Source organism: Lingula anatina, chromosome 1 (genome assembly GCF_051362555.1).
Source record: "Lingula anatina isolate TDL-2025a chromosome 1, LinAna3.0, whole genome shotgun sequence".
NCBI classification, from domain to species: domain Eukaryota; kingdom Metazoa; phylum Brachiopoda; class Lingulata; order Lingulida; family Lingulidae; genus Lingula; species Lingula anatina.
Window position 1 is genome coordinate 47,107,301 of NC_141767.1, and position 20,858 is coordinate 47,128,158.

The window sequence follows — 20,858 nt, forward strand, 5'->3', positions numbered from 1 at the left end:
ACAACAACAACATGACACATGTGCTGACCTTGAAGAATGAAAATGGAAAATAATACCAAACAGATACTAAAGTAGCTTGTCTTGTATACGGGTGCGAAGCTCTTTTATAGCGATTCTTAAAATTTCGCAAAGACAAACTTTAGTAAAATGGAAAAATTCATCACGAATCTTTTTCAACACACCGAAAATCTAGGGTATGTTAGGAGTCTTTTTTATATTGTCGTATTTCAATTTTCATGGTTTATTGTGACGAAAGTTTAGAACGTTTGCAGTAAGATAGATGTACCTCTTTTCTCTTATCTTTAATTTTGTTTTTCGCGCCTTTTAAGTTTTACTGCTGATAATGATATAAAACGTTACAAATTTCTTGTGGTAAATGTTAACGTTGATATTGAACTTTTTAGAACTTTGATGGGATCCTAAGAGTGGTCGGTCACAGGTTACTAGTCACAATTGACACAAGTGTATATCGCCAGGAAAAGCTCTAGATACTGATACCCACATGTACTAGTACCAGTACATGTACTAGTATGCTTGGACCAAAGTCTTACTAGTATACCAATATAGCACTAAATTCCATGTATACATTCCTGTTAGTAGTACACTGTATCATCACATGTGTAACCTCTTCATAGTTATTTGTATACATTGTAGTTTTAGGCTAAAAAATTACAATTGTACCTTCCCTGTAAATGTACGTTGAGTCCCATTGTTTTTCAAGCCACCAGCTTGATCCATGCATTGTAGTCCCATCAGTCTCTAGTTCACAGTTTCTCTTTCTTGCAGTCCTATCCTATGTTCAAAAATTCATGAATTTTTAGGCCAACAGTGAACACATATACACACACTTAACTTGGCTCTCAGCAATCATATAATATATGAGTGCACAGTACATATATGTACATGTACATGTACATCCTCAGTACCCCCAGTATATGCTAGAGACAAATATTTACATCTTTGTGTTTAAAAAAAAAAACAAACAGTAAATTAGTAAGGTTATAAATCCACTACTACAGGGATGGATGGAAGCTGTCTTCTGGGTCTTCTAGAAGATGATCAGAATTTTTCAGTATTGATGAATCAACTTAGATAATTTGAAAGACTGTCAGAAAGTGTCACTGGATTTGCCATTGTACTATAAGGGAATTCTATGGCAATGGAGGTCAGTTCCCTTCCCTGAGAGCATGTGGAATTTATGTGCACACATTAGAAACTGGTGACAAACTTTGTTTTTTCAAGAGAATTCATTACAGAAAGATCTGCTGTACTTAGCTGCTTCAAACCAAGGAAGTACAGGTATTAGTAGATACATGTGTCTAGAAGCACGTGTACCGGTAACAAGCTCTATGCTAAGGTTGAAAGAAAAAACAGCAATTAAACATGAATTATATGTTATATGTGTAATAAGTGAGGTTAAATGAATTTTTAAGGAACAGAAACATCATTTTCTTTATTTGTAGGTCATTGACTAGAAGGATTGTCCGTGAGAAGTATGAGGCTCACATTGGCAGAGGTCTGGTGTCAGTAGAGGAGAAGGACCAACTGAAGGCAACAATAATGAAAGCATTATCAGAAATTGTAAGAAACAGTGCATCACAGAGAGAGAGAGAGAGAGAGGGTTTTTTTTTGTCAGTTGGAAAAAGTTAAATTTTCAGAAAATGTAATAAACTCATGCCATACCTTTTACAGTTGGAATTTACAACTTACTTTAAAAGTTGAAGAATAGCAGGAAGTGCAAAAATGTACTGAATTTTTGAAACTTATCAGTAATGCTGCATACTTATGTCAGCTTTGTTTAATACAGATATTTACCTGTATTCACGTGTAAACCGTGATCAAAAATGCTACTTATGCTGTATATATTTTATGCTGCTCATTAAGTTAAAGTACTATTCTTGACTTCCTGTATACCAAACTATAACAATCCTTCGCAGGTCAGGCTGTGTCAGAGGCGACATTTATTAGAGTGGCAAACTGTTTCACAAGGAATTCCAATACAATCATATCCTGTGCCTGATGGCCATTTCCTACTTGAAGCACATGTCCTCAGGCTCTTGGCATTGTAGATTTTCTATTATCTGAATATAATTTTGGGAGTTCAGTTTGCAGTGGTTGAGCAGATTGTGTTCTCGTTACTGTTACACACAAATATCTTTTAGGCATGTCAAAGATGAGAATGGAATTTGTTTGTAGGCTTGAAGTGTTTTAGTGTTTATTAACAGTTTGAACAATAGCTGATCTTAGGCTTAATCTGGTACACTGGGAGAGAAAAAATGTGTATGTTAAGCAAGTTTTACAAGGACTGAATTACAGTTAACAGCTTTATCAATAGCTGATCACAGACTGAATTTCTATTAGAATGGTTAAGAATAAATTCAGTTTCATAATATTCCTTTTTATCTACATGTACTACCACTGGTTTAATTAATTGGTATAAATAATCCTTAGTTTCTGTTTGTCAGATCAATACTTCAATACAAAATGTTTTCTCTTTATGCCCATAAGCCATTACACCCAGCTTACCCCCTGAAGGACATATATTTTATGTTTTAATATTAGTTGAAATGTCAAAGGGATAGTTTGCATATAATGGCACACGATTGGCCCTGAGCTTCTCCCTCTCAGTGGTACCGGCAGATACTCCAGCCATAAAACTTCAGTCTCATTTCCTGCTGTTCATTTGGTGTGAACCTGGGTGAGAATGAGAGAGATGGGTCTCTTTCAAGGGTAGCCAAACACTTTAACTGTTTCAGTATAGATTTGTGTTAAGAATCACATTTGTAACTGGTACAAATGAGTAAATATCAGGAAGTATGTTACATGGCAAAGTTGATCTTAAAAGGATGATCCTTTATGAGAATATTCTTATTTTTTTCAGGATGAGAATTTCAGTTTTTGTAAAATGCGACATGGAAATGATTAATTAGATATGCTGAAAATGTTTTATTTTATTTTTAGGCATCCAGGAATGGTTGCAAGGAACGTGAAAACCAGGATCTGAATGAAGGAATCAAAGAGAAAAATGAAGAGAAACAGGTGATAACATTCTTTTTTACCCCATTGCTTTAAATTTGTTAAAATTTCAGTTTTTCTTGTGCAGCTTAATGCATCTGTAATAAATTACTTTCAGAAGAATTAATAGTTACAGGGAAAGGGAGTGTAGGCAAAAGGAATAAATAGTGAAGAAGTCATAAATTGATAATTAATTGATATAAAAATGTACATGATTGCTTGAATTTTTTAAAGCATCATTAATTCAATCAGTAAGCGAGCTCAAATTCAGAAGAGATCATACTTTGTTGCTCAACCAAGCAACTTATAATGTTTGGTCAAGTCCATAATTTGTCACAATCAACCTGTTAACTGAAAGTGATTAATAAGTCCTATTTAGACTTAAAATGTTTCAAAGCCATTTGCAAAAAAAAATCATGCTCTTTGAAGCACAGCTTTAGATTGAATTAATGTAGTCCAGAAAGTTTATTTTAAAAACATTTTCATCATTTACTAGGTTGAAGAATCTGTTGGGGCTGAGAAAACTCCAGAGAAAAAGCAACAAAGAAAGAAATGTAATGAAACCATTCAGCCTGACTCTGATCTGGAAGAAACTCCCCCTAAAAAGTTCATGCAAGTGAAGAAAAGGAAAGGAGTTTCGGCAAACAGGAAATCTGATTTTGATAATAGCCAACAACTTAAACAAATCAAAACTAAAACAGTGTTTTCAAGTACAGATTCTGATAGTGAAGTAACCCCTCAGAAGAAGTGTTCAAACCATAAGGATGATCCTTCAGAAACAGATTCAGAAATGGATGAAAGTCCAAAAAATATACCCAGGAAGAGGACGAAAAGTATTTCTTCAGATTCTGACTCTGATGGAGAAGAAAATCCACAAAAGAAGGAGCGAAACAAAAAGCCTGTCTTTGCAGAATTAGATTCAGATGGTGAAGAAGGGAAAGTTGTCATTTCAGACTCTGAGTCTGAAAATGAAAAGATTCCAGAGAAAATGCAGGTGTCAAGTAAAACAAATCAAAATAGACCATCTGATGACAAAAAGGTGGCAAAGTATTCCACCAATCACAGGAGACTTAAAGCAGATGAAGTTGCCAAAGTACTTTCCAGTGAGTCTGAAAAATCAGATTCAGAAATAGAAGAAGTTCATCTCTCTGGTAATGACTCAAACTCTTCTGATAGTGAACCGCATGTTAGGGTAAAACCAGCACTTTCAAAGAAAAAAAGCGAAAAAGGGAAACATTTAGAAAAAAATAGAGTAACTGATAAACCCAAACATGCCAACAAGAAACGTAGAAATGAAAAAAACTCCAAACCATCAAGTAAAAAGCAAAGGAGCGTTTTGTCTAAAGAAGATGACTCAGACACTGACTCTGAACCATTGGCTAAAAGATCTAGGAAAACCACAGTCAACTCCAGTGATTCTGCAGAAAATGAAAAAGAAAATGCAAGTTCCCATCAGCAGTCTCTGAAGAAAAAGAGAAAAGTAAATTATAGGCACAATACTTACATATTAAGTCACTTACTGACACCACTTAGTGGTAGGTCCATCGTTTTGAAACCCTTGACACTTAAGTATGCTAATATATAATTTACAATTAATTGTTTGAATGTGTTAAGCATATAAATTGTCCAACAAATTCTTTTAGTGGCAATTTTATGCATATACATGAATCAAGAGACTTTATATTTTCCAAATATATTTATGAATAGTATGCTTACATGTATACAAAATAGTAAGATTATTTTCTGTTACAGCGACCTTTTAAAAACCCATCGAAATGTGAATCAGCTGACAGTGACTCGGAACCAGTGGCTAAAAAGACTAAGACTGAAAAAAGGAATTCTTCTGTTTCCAAAGCTTACACTGAGTCAGTGGACGAAAAGAAGGAAAATGGCAGCATGTCTTCAGACAGCAAATGTCATGCTGATTCATCAACATTAATGGTCAAAGAAAATGGAAATGAATCTGAATTTGAGAATGGTGTCAAAGAATTGACGGAAAAAATTATTGACACTGACTCATTGACTGCAAATCTTAGAAAAGATGTCACTATTTCATCTGATAGTGAAAGTGATACTAAGCCAGTGTCTAAAAGGGCAACGAAAGAAAATGCTGATTCTGGCAATTCTGAGGAAGAATCCCAGAAGTCCAGTGGATCAAGAAAGATGTCAAAGTCTGCTAAGGAAAAGGTTTGCTATATATAACTGACCACATGAGCAGTATCATGGTCCTTGCTGAATACAGTTTGAACAAAATACCATTAACTGAGATACTCAAACTTGATTACACCCCCTCTGGCATTAAATCTATTATTTTATCCAATCTTGCTCTGCCAAACAAATTTGCTGTCTGCTTAACTAACATGCGTGTATACAGTTTAAAGTGGATAAAGTTACTGCTGAAACATAGACTGTCTATAATTTAAGGAATGTTTAAGAATAGACTTTTTTGTTATTAATTACAGTAGTATATGAATATTGAACAGGCGTAAACAATAATTTTGAAATTAAGTTATAAGACCAGACTTAAGAGAAGTCACTGAAAAGAAAGATATACAAATGCTTTACCAATTTTAAATGGTACTTCAACATTGAATATCTGGAAGTGACATTTTAAGTAATTAGTTGAATTAAGATAATGCTCTACTTTGATGTTCAGAAAGCTGAACCTGGAGAAAAGCACTATACAAACTTGAAGAGGATTTTGCGGACAGCAGGACTGGGGGCCCCCAAAATATGGCAGGAACTAGCTGGGTTAAAGAATAATAAGCATCGAATAGTAAGAATCAAGAAAATATTAGAGGACGCTGGAATGAAAGGTAAGTGTTGCTGTAGATCTATATGTATGTCTAATATCTATATTCTGCACCATATAGTTAATGCACGCCACTCCATACTAGTACAAAAATTTATCTTCATAGCTTAATTGCCTTTTTCCTCTGCTTCCGTTACTGGCCTTGGGGAACCCTGCAGGCAATAGATTATATAAATGAAACAGTTTGTATTAGCAGCATTTCCTGCATGGAGTGTCTGTGATTTCAATCATTAACTGCATTCAAATGTATTTCCATTTCTTGATAGATGAAATTTTAACTTGTCGTTTTGTAAGAAAAATAACATTATTACATTTAAAAAAAGATGTTAACATTTTTATACATATTAGTAATACCTTCCATTAAATTGGTCTTCTCCTGGTGTTAATGACTTTTGCACAATTGTCTTTCATGTTAAATGTTTCCCTGTTTTTAACTACTTTTTATGCTCATTTTAGACTCTTAGTACTACTTCAGACCCAGCATAGGCGCTTTAACCCTTTCTTTCTGCAGTCTTTGTCCACTGTACCCTTTGGCCCTTGTTTCATCAGATAAAGGGTTAAGAGGCACAGTGTATGTAAACTGCAGACCTTGCTACTGTTGCTCTTCTTTGGATTGCTGTGAAAAACCCTGTTGTTACATGTTGAGCATGCTGCTACATCTTTCTTGCCTTGTTTTCATGTGCCTGATTGTGTTGCAGATGCCTGGTTGTATAAAACACTGAATAGCTACCACACCTGGCACAATGTCTTTGTCACACCTACCACAATGCCTCTGTCACACCACCACTGTGAAAGCTGAATATGATTGTGGTGTATAATTTGCACTTCTAATACATCAGCAACGAGTAGAAATAGTATTCCAGATAGTAGCTGCTTGCCTAGCTGTAGATTAACAGTTCTTTACCACTGTACCCCTGAAGGCCCTTGTTCTTGTCCACCCAGGGCTGGAGGGGGCAGTGGACCTGACCTGTTAATTAGACTTCCTTCGAAGAATTAACAAGCACCTGTCATCTACATGTAGTTTCCCTGGTTGAGGGGTTAAAGACTCTCTGCGGTTCTTTAAACTTGGTCATAATGTTGTTGTGGTTTTAAGGTTATTGTGAACTGTACATCAAAGTTTGGATGAAACTTTATAACTTAAATTGATAGAGAATTGAAATAAAAGAGTGAGGATATGAATGATAGATTAAACTTCATAGATGTACATACATGTAATGGATTTGAGAGGTTTGTCATTTTTTATGTGTTTATTATGTGCAAACAGAAGAATTTTACTCTATCTCAGTCTAGTAACAGTTTAGTATGTTGAGTCAAAAGCATCTTCTATACCTGCTGTTTACTTGAATTTTAGGGACACCAAGTCTTCAAAAGGCAGAAGCATTGAAGCTGAAGAAAGAGATTGCAGAACTGCAGAAAGAGAGCAAGAATATCACCAAAGATACAGGTATCTCTTTTTTCTTGAAATTGTCTGCACATTGCTCACATATTCACACACATACACACGCACACACACAACCACACACACACACACACACACACACACACACACACACACACACAGTAATGCAGTAAGACATAACTTCATGTGTAAACACATTGTCACCAGTAACCTATTCTTCATATATTTTCCATTGAGGGCATTGTAAAACATTCACCTCACAGTAGATATGTAACACATATGAATCATCACATGGTCAAGGTTAAATCTACATGGTAGTTGTGAAGTGTTAGAAGGTCTGGTAACTTATTTTGTAATTTTAGATAATTTTATGTGTGTGTGTGTGTGTGTGTGTGTTGCAATAAGTGCTGTATGATTTGTTATTAACATATGTTTTTGGAAAAGTGTAACGCTGGACTTCCAGTGGCATAAAAAAGTCGGGCTTGATGACAATTTGTATTGCAGATTGCTTGTTCACATTTGCCCAAGGTTGAACTCCAAATTAAATTTTTTTAAATGAAATAATCCAATATATTGGTGGCATTCTGTCAGCAAATTTCATTGGCAATCCCTATTATCATAATAATATAGTGTACTGCGGAATAATAATGTGCTACCAGCAGGATACAGAGAAAATTTCTGATGGAATATCATTAATAGTGTTAATACACATTTAAATTAAGCACTGTAGCAGAAGAATTTAGTGGTTTGTGCATTAAGGTAAAATAGCATCAGATTGCATTTAGCATGTTGACGGTATATTTTATGTGGTGTTTGATGACAAAGTTTAAAAAAAGTCGAGAAATTTTATAGTTCATAAATTGCTGCACCACACTTCATGTTCTGCCTGGGTGAGTCCTGATGATAGACCTACTCTCTTTTATGTGATATTCTGTTATTGTAGGACACAACCCAGCCCATTATTTTTTTGACATTTGATACACCAGAAATATGCATTTCTCATTCTTGACTGTCACACTGAGTATGGTCCTTGTATGATACAAGTACAGACTGATGCATAATTTAACATCTTTACCACATTTTCAAAAGTGGAAACATCACATGTTCATTATTTTATGCTTCACAGATTATGTGAACCTTTGACAAGTAACTGTGTATATGTCAGGTATTAATTGGAGTTTTCCTTTTGGAGAATTTCCTTCTATATGTACATGGTGGAATTATTATGAAATGGCATTATTATGAAATGGCGTAGAGATGCCAGTATAGATTTTTTTGAGGAAAGGAGGGGGTCATCTCCTATGTATATTGTTAGATGCCATTTTCTGTAGGATGCAGCCAATTTTGTAGCCAACATGCTTATATCATTTAACCACTAAGATTCTAAATAATTCATAGTGATGAGAGTACAGTGATCTCTCAGTGTCATTTTCTGTTTCTTTTAAACTTGCCCTAACAGGTTTTTGCTGTAAGGTTGAGTTAATTATTAAAAATAACTAAATTGATTTTGCAGTGCAGACTACATGTATATTATCTATATACCATCAAATCACTTGAACTTCAAAACAGCTTTAAGACAGTTTCTTGCCACCTTTATGCTTGCAATGGCCACATAAGTTTCACCTCAGACATTTGATAGTGTAATCATTGGTTTCAGGTTAACTTGTTGTTGCTTATTAGCTTTGACTTTTAAGTAGTATCTATACGATAGACTGACATCAATTTATGACCCTAATGTTTAATTTATTTTCGGATTTTTGATAAAAGCTGCCTCTTTCAGAAATTCAATCCAGAGTGTAGCCAGGTGAACTGGAATTTAACTGCATTTTTAGATTGTCTAAAGACTTTGTGTCCAAAAATGAGGTTTCAGTATTTCTTGTAAAAGGCATAGATATTTGAGTAGAATGGTTTTTTAAACTGCTTTGTTAGATTGAGTGATTCTTTGGCTCATTGCGCAAGAATATTGCTATGAATGCATGGTTTGCAAAAGCAGAAATACATTAATTTTATTTGGAGTTAGCTATGATTAATGGTTTAGGAATATGAAGATAAATGTAAATTTATCCAAAATAATCAATTCAGCAACATGCATTTTTAGCACATGCTAAAAAAGCACAATGAAAATGATGCAAGGTTCTCTGTAATACTTACTGTGGAAGATAAGGGAAAGGATGACATGTAAAGGATGCTTGATCTGCCTGACTGAAGCCCAAGAATATTTTGAATAAATGTATTAACTAATTTATCTTTGAGTATTATGTATGTTTACTGACCCGAAAATCTACATGATTGTAGGACGAAATAAGATTCTTTTAAGGTATTTCTGAATTGATTAGACCGTTGTTGTTGTTATTATTATTTTGGCTTCGAGAAGGAGGAAGCAACACTGAATATATAATCCTGGCAGGGACTCAAAAAAGTAATTTGCTTCAAGTTCATGTCAGTGATGCTTAGAAAACTTGTTAGGCTGTATTTCTTGCTCTTTTGTGTGTCATGAATTGCTCTTCTGGTGTATTTCCCCCTTTTTTGAATGTCAGACTTGCTGTATGGGAAAAAAGTGTATGAGTCAGTCTAACTGGAATTTCTTTAAACATGAAACTGCAAATATTGTGTAATTCCTCCAGTTGAAATCACAACGTTTGTGTTGATTTTTGATGCTTTGATTAGAGTACTTTGATTTTTTTCCTAACATATGATTGGCATCTGAATATTAAAAAATTACTAGACTAAGTGTTTATGTGATTGTTTTGTTCTGTTTTTTAATCTGTTGCATCCTCTTTTAAATGGCAAAAAAATCCTATCATAAAAAAAAGGTCTGTTTATCAGAAAAAAAACTTTATTTTCTTTTTAGGTGGATCACGGAGGCGTAATGTGTATAGTCGCTATGCCACTGAGCCTTCACCTTTCAGTACCACAAATAAGCCTGCAACAAAGCCACATACCCCTGCCAAGCAGAAGTTTGTCAGACTGAAAGGAATTATTGACAGTGAGGGATCTTCAGACTCAGACTGAATCATTAAAGTGAACAGATGCAAATAAGGTGTGCCTGTCTCTTTCAACAACTTGATTTAAAGTTAAATTTTCTCAATCCCAATTAAGAGATACAGAAATCTTTGCAAAAATATAAAAGAAAAAACGAGTGAAAAAAAGCAACAAAAAAAAAAAGACAAAAACCCAACCCTGTTCTGTATCAAAGCACCATTATGAAAATTACTTGTTTATGATAATTTCTTGTTATCTTTACTTTTTTATTTTACAGAAATGATTCTGACAGTTAAATGATGATTATGCCTATCAGTAGTTATGATGATGTTTTTTCCATGAACTTTTTGAAGTTTTGTAAAAAAAAAAAAAAAAAAAAAAAAAAACAGCACCCAGTCTAGGTTATCTGTGCTATTGTTCAACTTTTTCTGTGTGTGAGGAGTAAATATCCCTTTTCAAGTCAGTGTTAAACATTGTGTAGTTGATGGTGAAGTTGTTTTCGTGTGTCTCAGTTACATCTTTTGTTATGTCCAGCTAAGTATTTACCTGGCTTTTTGTGTCAGAAAGTGACCGAAGAATGACCAGTCAGCAGGGAGTGTTTGATGCCCAGCTATTGCGCATTTATTTAGTTTGAGTTTAATGGATATGAAAAAAAAATTACAGGATTACACTCTACAGGATTTAATTTAAATTGTCTAATATTTTAATAATAAAATTGATGTTAATAAGCTATTTATAAATTTTAGTATGCTTTGCTTGCTCAAATAATTTCTGGTATTCCAAATCATTGTTTGCTTTTTAGATTAAGCTGATCATACTAGTAGTTATGTAAGTGTCCATTAAAAATTATGTCTAGGTGTTATATGTCCATGAATTTTGTGTTATTAACTGTATGACTGGAATGACCAGTTGACCCTAATGTAAGGGAGTGATCGTCAACAACCTCCTGTGTAATAGGTGTCATTTGAACACCACGCATCTTACTGTGTCACAGAATAGAAACCAAAGTCAGTTTGTGAAACTTGTATTCTGTTTCAAGTGTCTGATAACAGTGCTTGATCACAGGATAGATCAAGACAGATGAGACTGTTGAGTCAAAGTTGGAAATCTCAGTGAGATGAGGTGTGCATAGGAGGCCTGGAGGGGATCAGATAATGATGCTGATAATGATGTTGAGTTGGATGAGAGTTTATACAAGGCTGTTGTTTGACCTTAGTTCATCCCTGCACCAAATTAGTTTGTTTTCTTATAGTCATGTATATACAGTCACAATTTGGTTTAAAAGATGTACAATGTACAACTGTATGTTTGTACTGAAAATAGGAACATCTTTATAATGTATTGTAAAGTCTTTAAGTTAGGCAAATAAATTATACAGCAGTTTCTTTTGCTTACACTATTAACCATTTCCCTTTACTTTTGGACGCATCAATTTTAGAGTTCATAATGGCATCAGCTTTAAGGCACTGCATTAAATTTTTATTTAAAAAACTATGGTAGTATTTACTGCTTAGTTTACACTTTATCCATACTAGGAATGGACCATGTTTTTGTCCCCAGTAGTAAACCTGCCTAGGGGTTTCTCCAAGCTAACTTTGTGAACTGCTACGAAAAGTATTTACGTCACTGACTTTGGTCAGATTTTGAAAGAATAATGACAAGGTAAAGTTTGTACAAAATGTAGCTTCCTATCGTATTACAAGTCTGCACCATTCATTGTGTACACGAAAATATCCTAAGGGATATTTTAACTACCACAGTAGGCCTCGTTTCCTGCCATGCCTTAGAGAACACCTGTTTATAATTTGGGGAAAAACAAATATTAGCGTCAATATTTGTCCAGTTATTGTGGTTGGGTGTTGTGTAATGGGTGAAAAAATCCACGTGAAGAAATAAATATAGCATTTGATGTTGTTTATGGGTGTTAATGTTCAAATGTGTGTTTCATCTCTTTAATAAGTATGTAATAATGTTGGATATCCATCATTTTAAAATATACATGGTTCAACATTCAGAATTTTTCTTATTGATTTTGTTATTTAGCAAATAGTTTATATTGTCAAAAAAATATACATTTATCATAAAGTGTAATCAAAGGTTGCTTCTCTTTATTGGTAGTTAAAAATCCAGTGCATGATTGCTAGATATGTAATGTGCTTATGTTTCTAAAGTTGTGAAGAAACACTGAAACCTTGTATGGAAAATGATTGCAAATGATTTCTCAGTTGTAGTCAGTGTTTTAATGAATACGGTTGAAAGTCTCAATAAACTTCATATGTAACCTCTGTCTTTTATTGTGCTGACTTTATTTTAGATTAAGGTTGCAAATTTTTCCTTGCGTCCTCAGATGAAGGTGTAATAAGCACTTTCTTTTGAACCTACACATTTTGATTCACCAAATTTGCAGTAATGTTCTTTATGATAATGCTATGTTCCCATGAAAAACACATTAAATCCAAATGTGTTCTTTTATTTAGCTGTTGTCAAATTTTAAAAAATTGAATGAAACTTTTTATGGACAGACAGTGGACACTTAACCTTCACACCTGTATGTCATAATCTGACATCACTGTGCACTTTTATTCTTAACACCAATACAGGAGAACTGTCTTAATTTATATTTCAAACTTATAAGAATAATTCCTAGGACTGAAATACATCTCTAGTTCAAAAACAAGCTTGATTAGATAACTACATGTAGTATTTTTTTGTAGTAATGTTTTCACACAATGGCCTATTCAAGTTGTGACTTTGAGCTACCAATACTACCGTACGTAATACCGTTGACCTGAAGCACTAGATACATTTTCTAAAAGTGTACACAAAATGAGAGGTGCATAATTAGAATTGGTGGTGATTATGCTATGAAGCATTATGTAATATTACATTATTACAAAATTTCCAAAAACATTTCGTGTACCATAATTGTCAACATCAGAACAGGAAAATGGTGTTACTTAATGATTTATTATTCTCAAACTTATTAGAATGATTCTTAGAGTGAAATACAGCCTAAATATCTGTAGACCAGGCATCTTTGTCTCACTCTGTCTCTTTCTCATTGCTAAAACGACACCTAGTTAATTAATAATTATTTGTGAATTAATTGTGTTATGTACATTTTTATCTAAAATCGTGTAGAAAAAATGTTCCTAGAATTGATATTCAGTTGGAAAGGCCCCATTATGCATGGTGTGGATAGATGCCTTTGATATTAGGATTTGAGGATAGCAGATGTTGGTGCATAAGCTTGATGAGATTTTGATTTCTTGAGTTTTTTTGCCAATTAATTTAAGAATTATTGTGACTGTTTGCTACAAAAATTGTCAGCATTATGCAAAGCAGTTTCTTACAAAAATGTGCTTGATAGTTACTGACTTTTAATGCTGTAACATTTGGTGCCTGTTTTGTCAGAAAGTCATATCTGTCATGTTTTTGGACCTACCTAGATATAATTTGACACCAGGTTAATTTCTTATTACATGTATCTGCATTGCCACCTTTTCCATGAAAGTAACTTATCGAATTACGAAGCACATTCTAATGGTAAGTTTTGCTACATTGTACATATGACACTGGGTTATTATGTAAATGTCACTGTGCAATGCTGGGAAGTCCAGTTAATTATCATCTTGTTGCTGGCAACACCTGTAATATCCTAGTTTTGATTTGCTGTGTATGAAGCACACCTCACGCTGCATTCAGTTTTTATAGACATCCCCCTCTCCATTAAAAAATGTAGCTTGAAATAGAAGACTGATATTTTTCCAATCCTATCTAATCTGTTTTATCTGTTAGAATATCTTTATATCTGATACAATGATTTGTGCAATGATAACCAGTTTTTATCATGAAGTGGTTCTTTTTATTGCTCTGTATACAGAGTGAAATATGGACAGACCAACATCAACAATGGTCAGTTTGTTGTCAAGTGTAAATGTTAGACAAGGTGAAAACTCATTGAGCCAAAAGCTATCAGTTTTAGCAGTTGACCTAATACATTAAAAATAAAATGCCCATCCTTGTTCTGCTAACAGGAAAACAGCTTGAGGCCTTATCCAACTTTTAGGTTGACAAAACTGTTTGGTCACTTCCAGTGAAGTCAATATTGGCTGTGGGTTTCCTTTGATGCTCGATCTGATAGGAAGAAATGCAAAGTGTTATTTCCGTTGTATACATTTGCCAATTCAGTAGCTCCAAGCAGGTAAATAATAACATTTTACACTCTACAGAGAACACGGTCAGGTATTGAGTGGTACAGGACAGTGGACTTTACTCCTATTGTGTTAACTTCATCGGTGACTAGAAGATGACATAAAAAGGCCGAAAGCACACAATGGTGTCTTGACTTTTGCCAGTATTTATGCAATTTATTATCAAATTTTTAATTTGCAAGTTTTTGAATTCTTGCCATCTTTGCCAGTGGATACCATTAGCTACATGTACAGGGGCGGATTCAGGCCGTCTTCTGGGTCTTCCTGAAGACGGTCAGATTTTCAAGTTTACATTGAAGGGTATCTATTTTTTTCTGTCAGAAGACGGTCAAAAATGGAGGATGGATCAACAAAGACAATTTGGAAGACTATCAGAAAATATCTCTGGATCCGCCCCTGCATGTACTTCATGTAGTACTATACATAAAACTAATATTGTCTGCAAAGGCATAGGTTTACACATCTATATTTCCAATCAATAGTTCAAATGATGCCATGTTTTGCTTTTAAAAGCCTAGAATATTTTCCAAAACCAAAATGATTTGAGCTAATTGCAATTTTTTGTTGACAGTAGCCAAGCTTTGACAAGCATATATCTTAGGAGTCTGAATATTCAGTCCTGTGCACTCTTATTCATCTTTTCAAAAATATATTTATTATAGTGCTAGCACTATACATCCCATCTATATCTTTCAACCTGGCAGTGCCCTAGTTTATTACATGGGATCGCACAGAGTGCCAGTTCAAACACAGGATGTATGGCCTAATGAAGTGTTATAATCATATATCCCAAGCCATGAGGCACACAATAAAACCCAGCCACAAGCATGCTGCTATCATGCCCCTGCGAAAACAGGAGTATAGTGCGTGTCCAGTTAAGCGGAATTCCAGTGGTGAGGGGATAAAGTGCCCAGAGTCCAGGTCATTTACAATTGATATTTGCATGTTTATTGATTTTGGACAATGCATTTTCTGCGGCTGTCTTATCACTTCCTGTGATCTGATCCCCTGTTCTGTTGAGAATGACGGGGACTTATTATGTTGATGAGGGAGAAGGGAAGACTTATGGCAGAGCTTACTTCTTAATTTGCTTTATATGAAATGGCACTTACAATGTTTTTGTAGTCATTTTCTTGAAAATTAATGAACAGCAGTTATATCTGTATTTTCTTTTTTTTCTCAGAGGAAAATGATGTGCTATGTATGATCATGATTTTCCCTTTACACCTGTATATTGTCGTTGAAAACGGATCTTAAATTAAAGAGTTGCATATTCATTAGTCAAACAGCTGAGTTTACCTGTTAATCATTTCATTTATGCAAAGATGATCACTCAACATACATAATTTATGTTTTACCATTTAGGGTTGTATTGTATTTTGCAATAAGAGAAGGCACCAAAATTAATACAAAGATACATTGACTTTTTTTTGTCTCTTGTCCTTTCCCCTATGTGAGTGTCGAAACGTAACCTGGGCAGGTAAAAACCATTTATTTATGAACATATATATGAATATATATATATATATATATATATATATATATATATATACCTACCTGGATTTGTTTATTATGGATGGAATAATAACCTCTAAAAATATGAAATGCATTTATATGTGAATATTATACCTGCAGGTTTGCCTCAGAAGATTAATTGCATGTTTGAGCTATGGACCGAAAGAGAACTTATATATCAAATGCTCTTCTCCAACTTTACCTTATTCATATTTTACCCATTGTTATATGAATTGATACATTGGAGATACAGAAAACATTTGCCTGCCATAGTGCAATTACATGCTTGGAGTATTGTGAAAGAATTGAGATGGAAAGGTAACTGTCATGCCTAACAGCCAAGGCTTGGCATTTGTTTGAGTGGAATAATAAGTGCACAGTTGCCCTGGGTGGTCTCAAATATTAATTTTTAAAACCAATATATTTATAAATTATCACAAAAAAGGTTGCCCCCGTTAAGAAAAATGTCATGCCATCTTCATTTTACATGTATGATTAGAATTTGTCTTATATGAACTATTGTCCCTATTAGGTCAAAGGTGGATTTTACCTATTCACGTCCTCTTGATGTGAATAACCTTTATTTCATGCAGCAACATTTTGTGAATTAACTGAAACATTAGAATGTCCACCAGAATGTGTACAATTTCAAGCACCCCCGTAATTTTTATTAAAACAAATATTTTGTTTTCCTTTTCAATTATCTAATTATGATTATCGCAGGGAATATGATTTAATAGAACACTGGTGTGTAAGTTACTGCCTCCATTCAAATTTTTACTCAGTCTAAATTTGTCCACTTAATGTAAGTAACCTTTGCTATTTGGTTTGTTCTCTTATTTAACCCACATTGTCAACTGCGACCTGGAAAAAGTATACTGTGTAAACGATGTGCTCGGTAGTAAGCCTCCCACGACGGAAACAATTTTTTCAAAAAGGAAGAAATCTCCTTCATACATTTTACCCAGTTCAAATAAAAAGACGGTAACGCGATATGGTGTCAAGCAAATCTGTTTGAGGGGTTCTTCAAAACCAAATAGTATACTCTGCATTAGCTACGCGTTTCTTCTACATCTGTTCATGTACCTTGTTGTATCAAATAACCACCCCGTCTCACTGACGTATATATTTACCGAGTTATTTTGCTGTTTTCCTAACTTCTGAACTCTCAGCATTCTGCTGTGTGTGTGTGTCAAGTAAGTGTATTCGGCATATTCTTTTCGGGTGCTATTTTCTTTAAAAAACGCTTATAGAACCGATTGTTCCGTTAAAGTCCCCCAGATGACACAGTTTTTATGGGAAAGTGAAAATATGACATTCCCTAAAATCGATTGAACAAAAGCAGAAGTTCAATATAAAATGCTTCTCATGCTCAGCTTTTGTATTTTTTCGCTATATGGACTTACATCATTAGACAACAGTCAACTTAAGGTCGCGATCCATTGGTGTGCCTTTTTCAGTCATTACAACACGCTTTTATGATATTTTTTTATTTTTAAAAGAACGCAGACGTCAAAATAGTGTGATTTAATACAATCCTCCGGACTGGCGCGGGCCCCTCCAGTTGCAAAAGTAGCATAAGCTACCGTCTCTACGATAGCTCTATCAAGTCCGGAACAGAAGACCATAAATTAAACTTGCCTGATAACCAGTTTGTCTCGTTCTTAACTAAAATGTATTAAAGTGTGTGCTGGTACATGACAACGCTTTATGTAATCATCTGATGTCTTTATACAGGTTGCTTCCAAAGAATAATATACTAGTATATGATGGTTTAACTGCGGCCCGAAGATACAGGGGAGGGGGTCATGAATCATGTCGGGTCTCATCTTCGGCGGCATGAGCTCGTGTGTGCGTGGGCGCGTGCTTGTGTCCTGGTGCTCGGATGGATAGATTATTTTAATTAATGACTAGAAAAAAACCACACGTCGCACATCTTGTGACTGCATATGCAGTGCTTTCGTCTCTCGGTTCCTCAAACGTGATTAAAATAGCAATAAAAATGAGTTATTGGTTCTATTTAATCTTAATCACGACTGGTTTTTTATACAGATACACTGGATAACTATCAAGCCGAGGTCTCTCTGAACATTTTGCAGACAAGCAAATCACAAGTATACAAGAGTTATTGTTTGAAAACTGGAAAATTATCATTTATAAGGGCAGACGAGTCTCCTTTTATCTGCGTGGTGAGAATATTTTATCAGATGCCCTGTACGGAAAAAGTTAAGTCTTGAACATTTTTTATATCAAATCGGGTTAAATGTCTCACGTGGCGATTTAAACCTCCAAAACTGTAATAGTGTTCCTATGTTCAAAATTACATTTTAGGCAGGAGACAGACGGATTTTGCAGGGAGTTAGATCGCATTAATAACGCTAATTCAAACGCCACGCGGCGTCTTTAATTTTCTATTCATTTCATAGCTTTTCACATAACCTTGCATCGTAGCATTGCTTTCAGACGAAGAATGAAGAAGGTATAATTTCATCTAAATACGAAGGTAACACAGCACACGTTATATATTTATGATTTTCACTTTTCTCGTATTTTTCAGTGTCATATATATAGCAATGCAACCATAATGCTTAGAATTAATAATGTTCTCATTTGTTTATTTTTTAAGGATAGAACATAGAACATTAATTTGTTTTGATTATTTTAATCGAGCTTGTGACAAATAGATATTTGTGATAGTTTTTTTACTCCCTTATCATTGGTATGCCGTTAGATCTGCCTACCAGATTGTGATAGCAATCACGTATCTGTCCTGATAAATTCCACCCACCCACAATGTCACGTTATACCTGAACATCCAATACTTAGTGCATTTTAGGGCAAACGGCATATAACTCATGGAAAAAAGATTCTAGCGCATTACTACTTTCATGGATATGAGAAAATACACCTGTTACTAGTATTTTTGGGAAACAACCTAAAACGCATAAGAAGTGAATAACATAGAAATGGGGGAGTTTGTAGTTAAAAATCATTGAACAAAAATTTATTGATTCTCTGAACTATCGTATATAAAATTGACATGTTATACTGCTGAAATGAGCGTTAAAAAACAAAAAATCACAAAACCTGCTTACACTGCAGAGAATGGATGCATCTCGAACTGTTCCCTTAGTGTGGTCACATTGGAAGTCTTTTCTCTTACCCCCTCTCACTTTCTCTCTTTCCTATTTCTCAAATAATCAAGGTCACTTAAATAGTCCAAGTAAGTTATCGGACCCGTGTCTTACAGTTTATCCCCACGCTAAGATGCTTGACATAAGCTAAAATCAAACGTTCCATCATTGTGTCAGAGTCCACGCAAACCGATCCTTATTGTATTGCTTAATTGTGCATATGTTTGGACGTTAAATATTTGCTTTGCATTAAAGGTAGCTCATTAGATTTCAAAGTACATAGTGATTCGACCAAATATAGAGAGCGCAATTATCGCTGTTTTGCTGCTTCAAGAATGTTATGATATTTAAGTTTTTCTGCCTTCTGTTAGGTACCAATCGAGCCACTAAAGAAATTTTTGACTTAATTTGTATTTTGATAAGTTGGGATGTCAACCATAAAACCGTCCTTACATTTCGGAAATGCACTGTTAACGCAATTTTCTTTCAATAAGTGATATTGTAAAGAAAACGCAGTGATTTTCACCCTCTGAATTCTTCATTCCAAAAAAGGTGCGAGACACGTCTGCCTGAATAATTTGCGTTTTGTCTACTTTTTGAAAGCAAATAACGGTGAGGTAATTCAGGAAAACTGAGAAACAAAGCTAATAGGATTTACTCGCCCCATTACCAATGTCGCTAGTAAGAGAAGAATTGTAATTACAGGTGGTAATGGACCAAAGTATTTTCACGTGAAAATGAATTCACACTCAGCTCCTTCACATTCAAGTAGTTGGATGGATTAGAAAGAAAACCCTCCGCGTTGGTCACTGTTCACATAGGAAACTAAGAGGGGGGGGTACGTTTCCCCTGCTCTGGTACCCCCCCTTACTCCTATATAGGAAAAGCAGAAATATGGTGGCCATAAAACAATGTTTTACTTAAAAACTGTGTCCTATCCACTACAACTATCATATTATATGTTGTCGACATGCGGACTCAAGCCGATGTCAGCCCAGTCTGTATGCATCCTTCATATTGACACAAATCCAACTGCAATAAATCCCTAGTGCCATTCATAGAGTTTAGAGACTTTATGCAATTATTATTATGTATCTATAAATGCACTGGGTCCACACTCTTAACATTGGTTTAGTCTCCAGGTATTCAATGAAAGCCTCTCAAGGAGTCCGGGTTAGTTGTTGTCTCGTGAAGTTGTGTAGAAGCAAACTTCCTTCCCTTTCAGTAGCCAAATAAACGTTATGCAACAATACTCTCTATCCCGAGGTTCATTCCGTACGGACTCTAACAAGTCATGTTATTTATTTTCCTCAAAATTTCTCTCTGGCGTGATGCCTGGAAAATTCCATATAAGCAGTGGGGTTTCTTCCAGATCAGTAGTTGAAACAATATTTAAGTTGTTAAAAAATCAATGAAATTAACCGGGGGTTGTGTTCGACCTGTTTTTTTCTTCTTCTTTAGAAAAAATTAATTTGCATCATTTCTTTTCGGCCATTACGACCGGTTTGTCAAATAGTAGAATTTTGATGATTGGGTTCGTGTAAGGGGCGTTTTTCAGGGTCAGTGTTCGCAAAGAATCAAGCTAGTGTATCTGCTATCTGTACAGCGAGGATATTTTGTGTACCAACTGTTTTAGGTACCAACTGTTTGTTTTTGCATTTACACTGGGTCAAATAATTTGATAAATTGTACACTGAAAGGAGGTCAAGCAGAAGACCAGAGTGTTTTTATTATCTTTCTAAGAATTTTGAAGAAACAAAACAGAGTAGTTAGCTCAAAGTTGTATT

At 34.7% G+C, this 20,858-nt stretch overlaps 2 protein-coding genes across 2 annotated transcripts in view; both read left to right on the forward strand.

Annotated features, from left to right (window-relative positions):
• The window catches only part of LOC106171370 (uncharacterized), a 237,833-nt gene that overhangs the window by 80,544 nt on the left and 136,431 nt on the right, over positions 1 to 20,858 (forward strand). The window lies entirely within an intron of this gene.
• On the forward strand, positions 69 to 12,493 carry LOC106166897 (uncharacterized). The gene is made up of 8 exons (XM_013545559.2): positions 69 to 194; positions 1,464 to 1,581; positions 2,962 to 3,039; positions 3,512 to 4,495; positions 4,768 to 5,202; positions 5,672 to 5,831; positions 7,179 to 7,271; positions 10,078 to 12,493. Exons 1-8 carry the CDS (start codon positions 148 to 150, stop codon positions 10,236 to 10,238), a joined length of 2,076 nt encoding a protein of 691 aa, XP_013401013.2. The 5' UTR covers positions 69 to 147; the 3' UTR covers positions 10,239 to 12,493.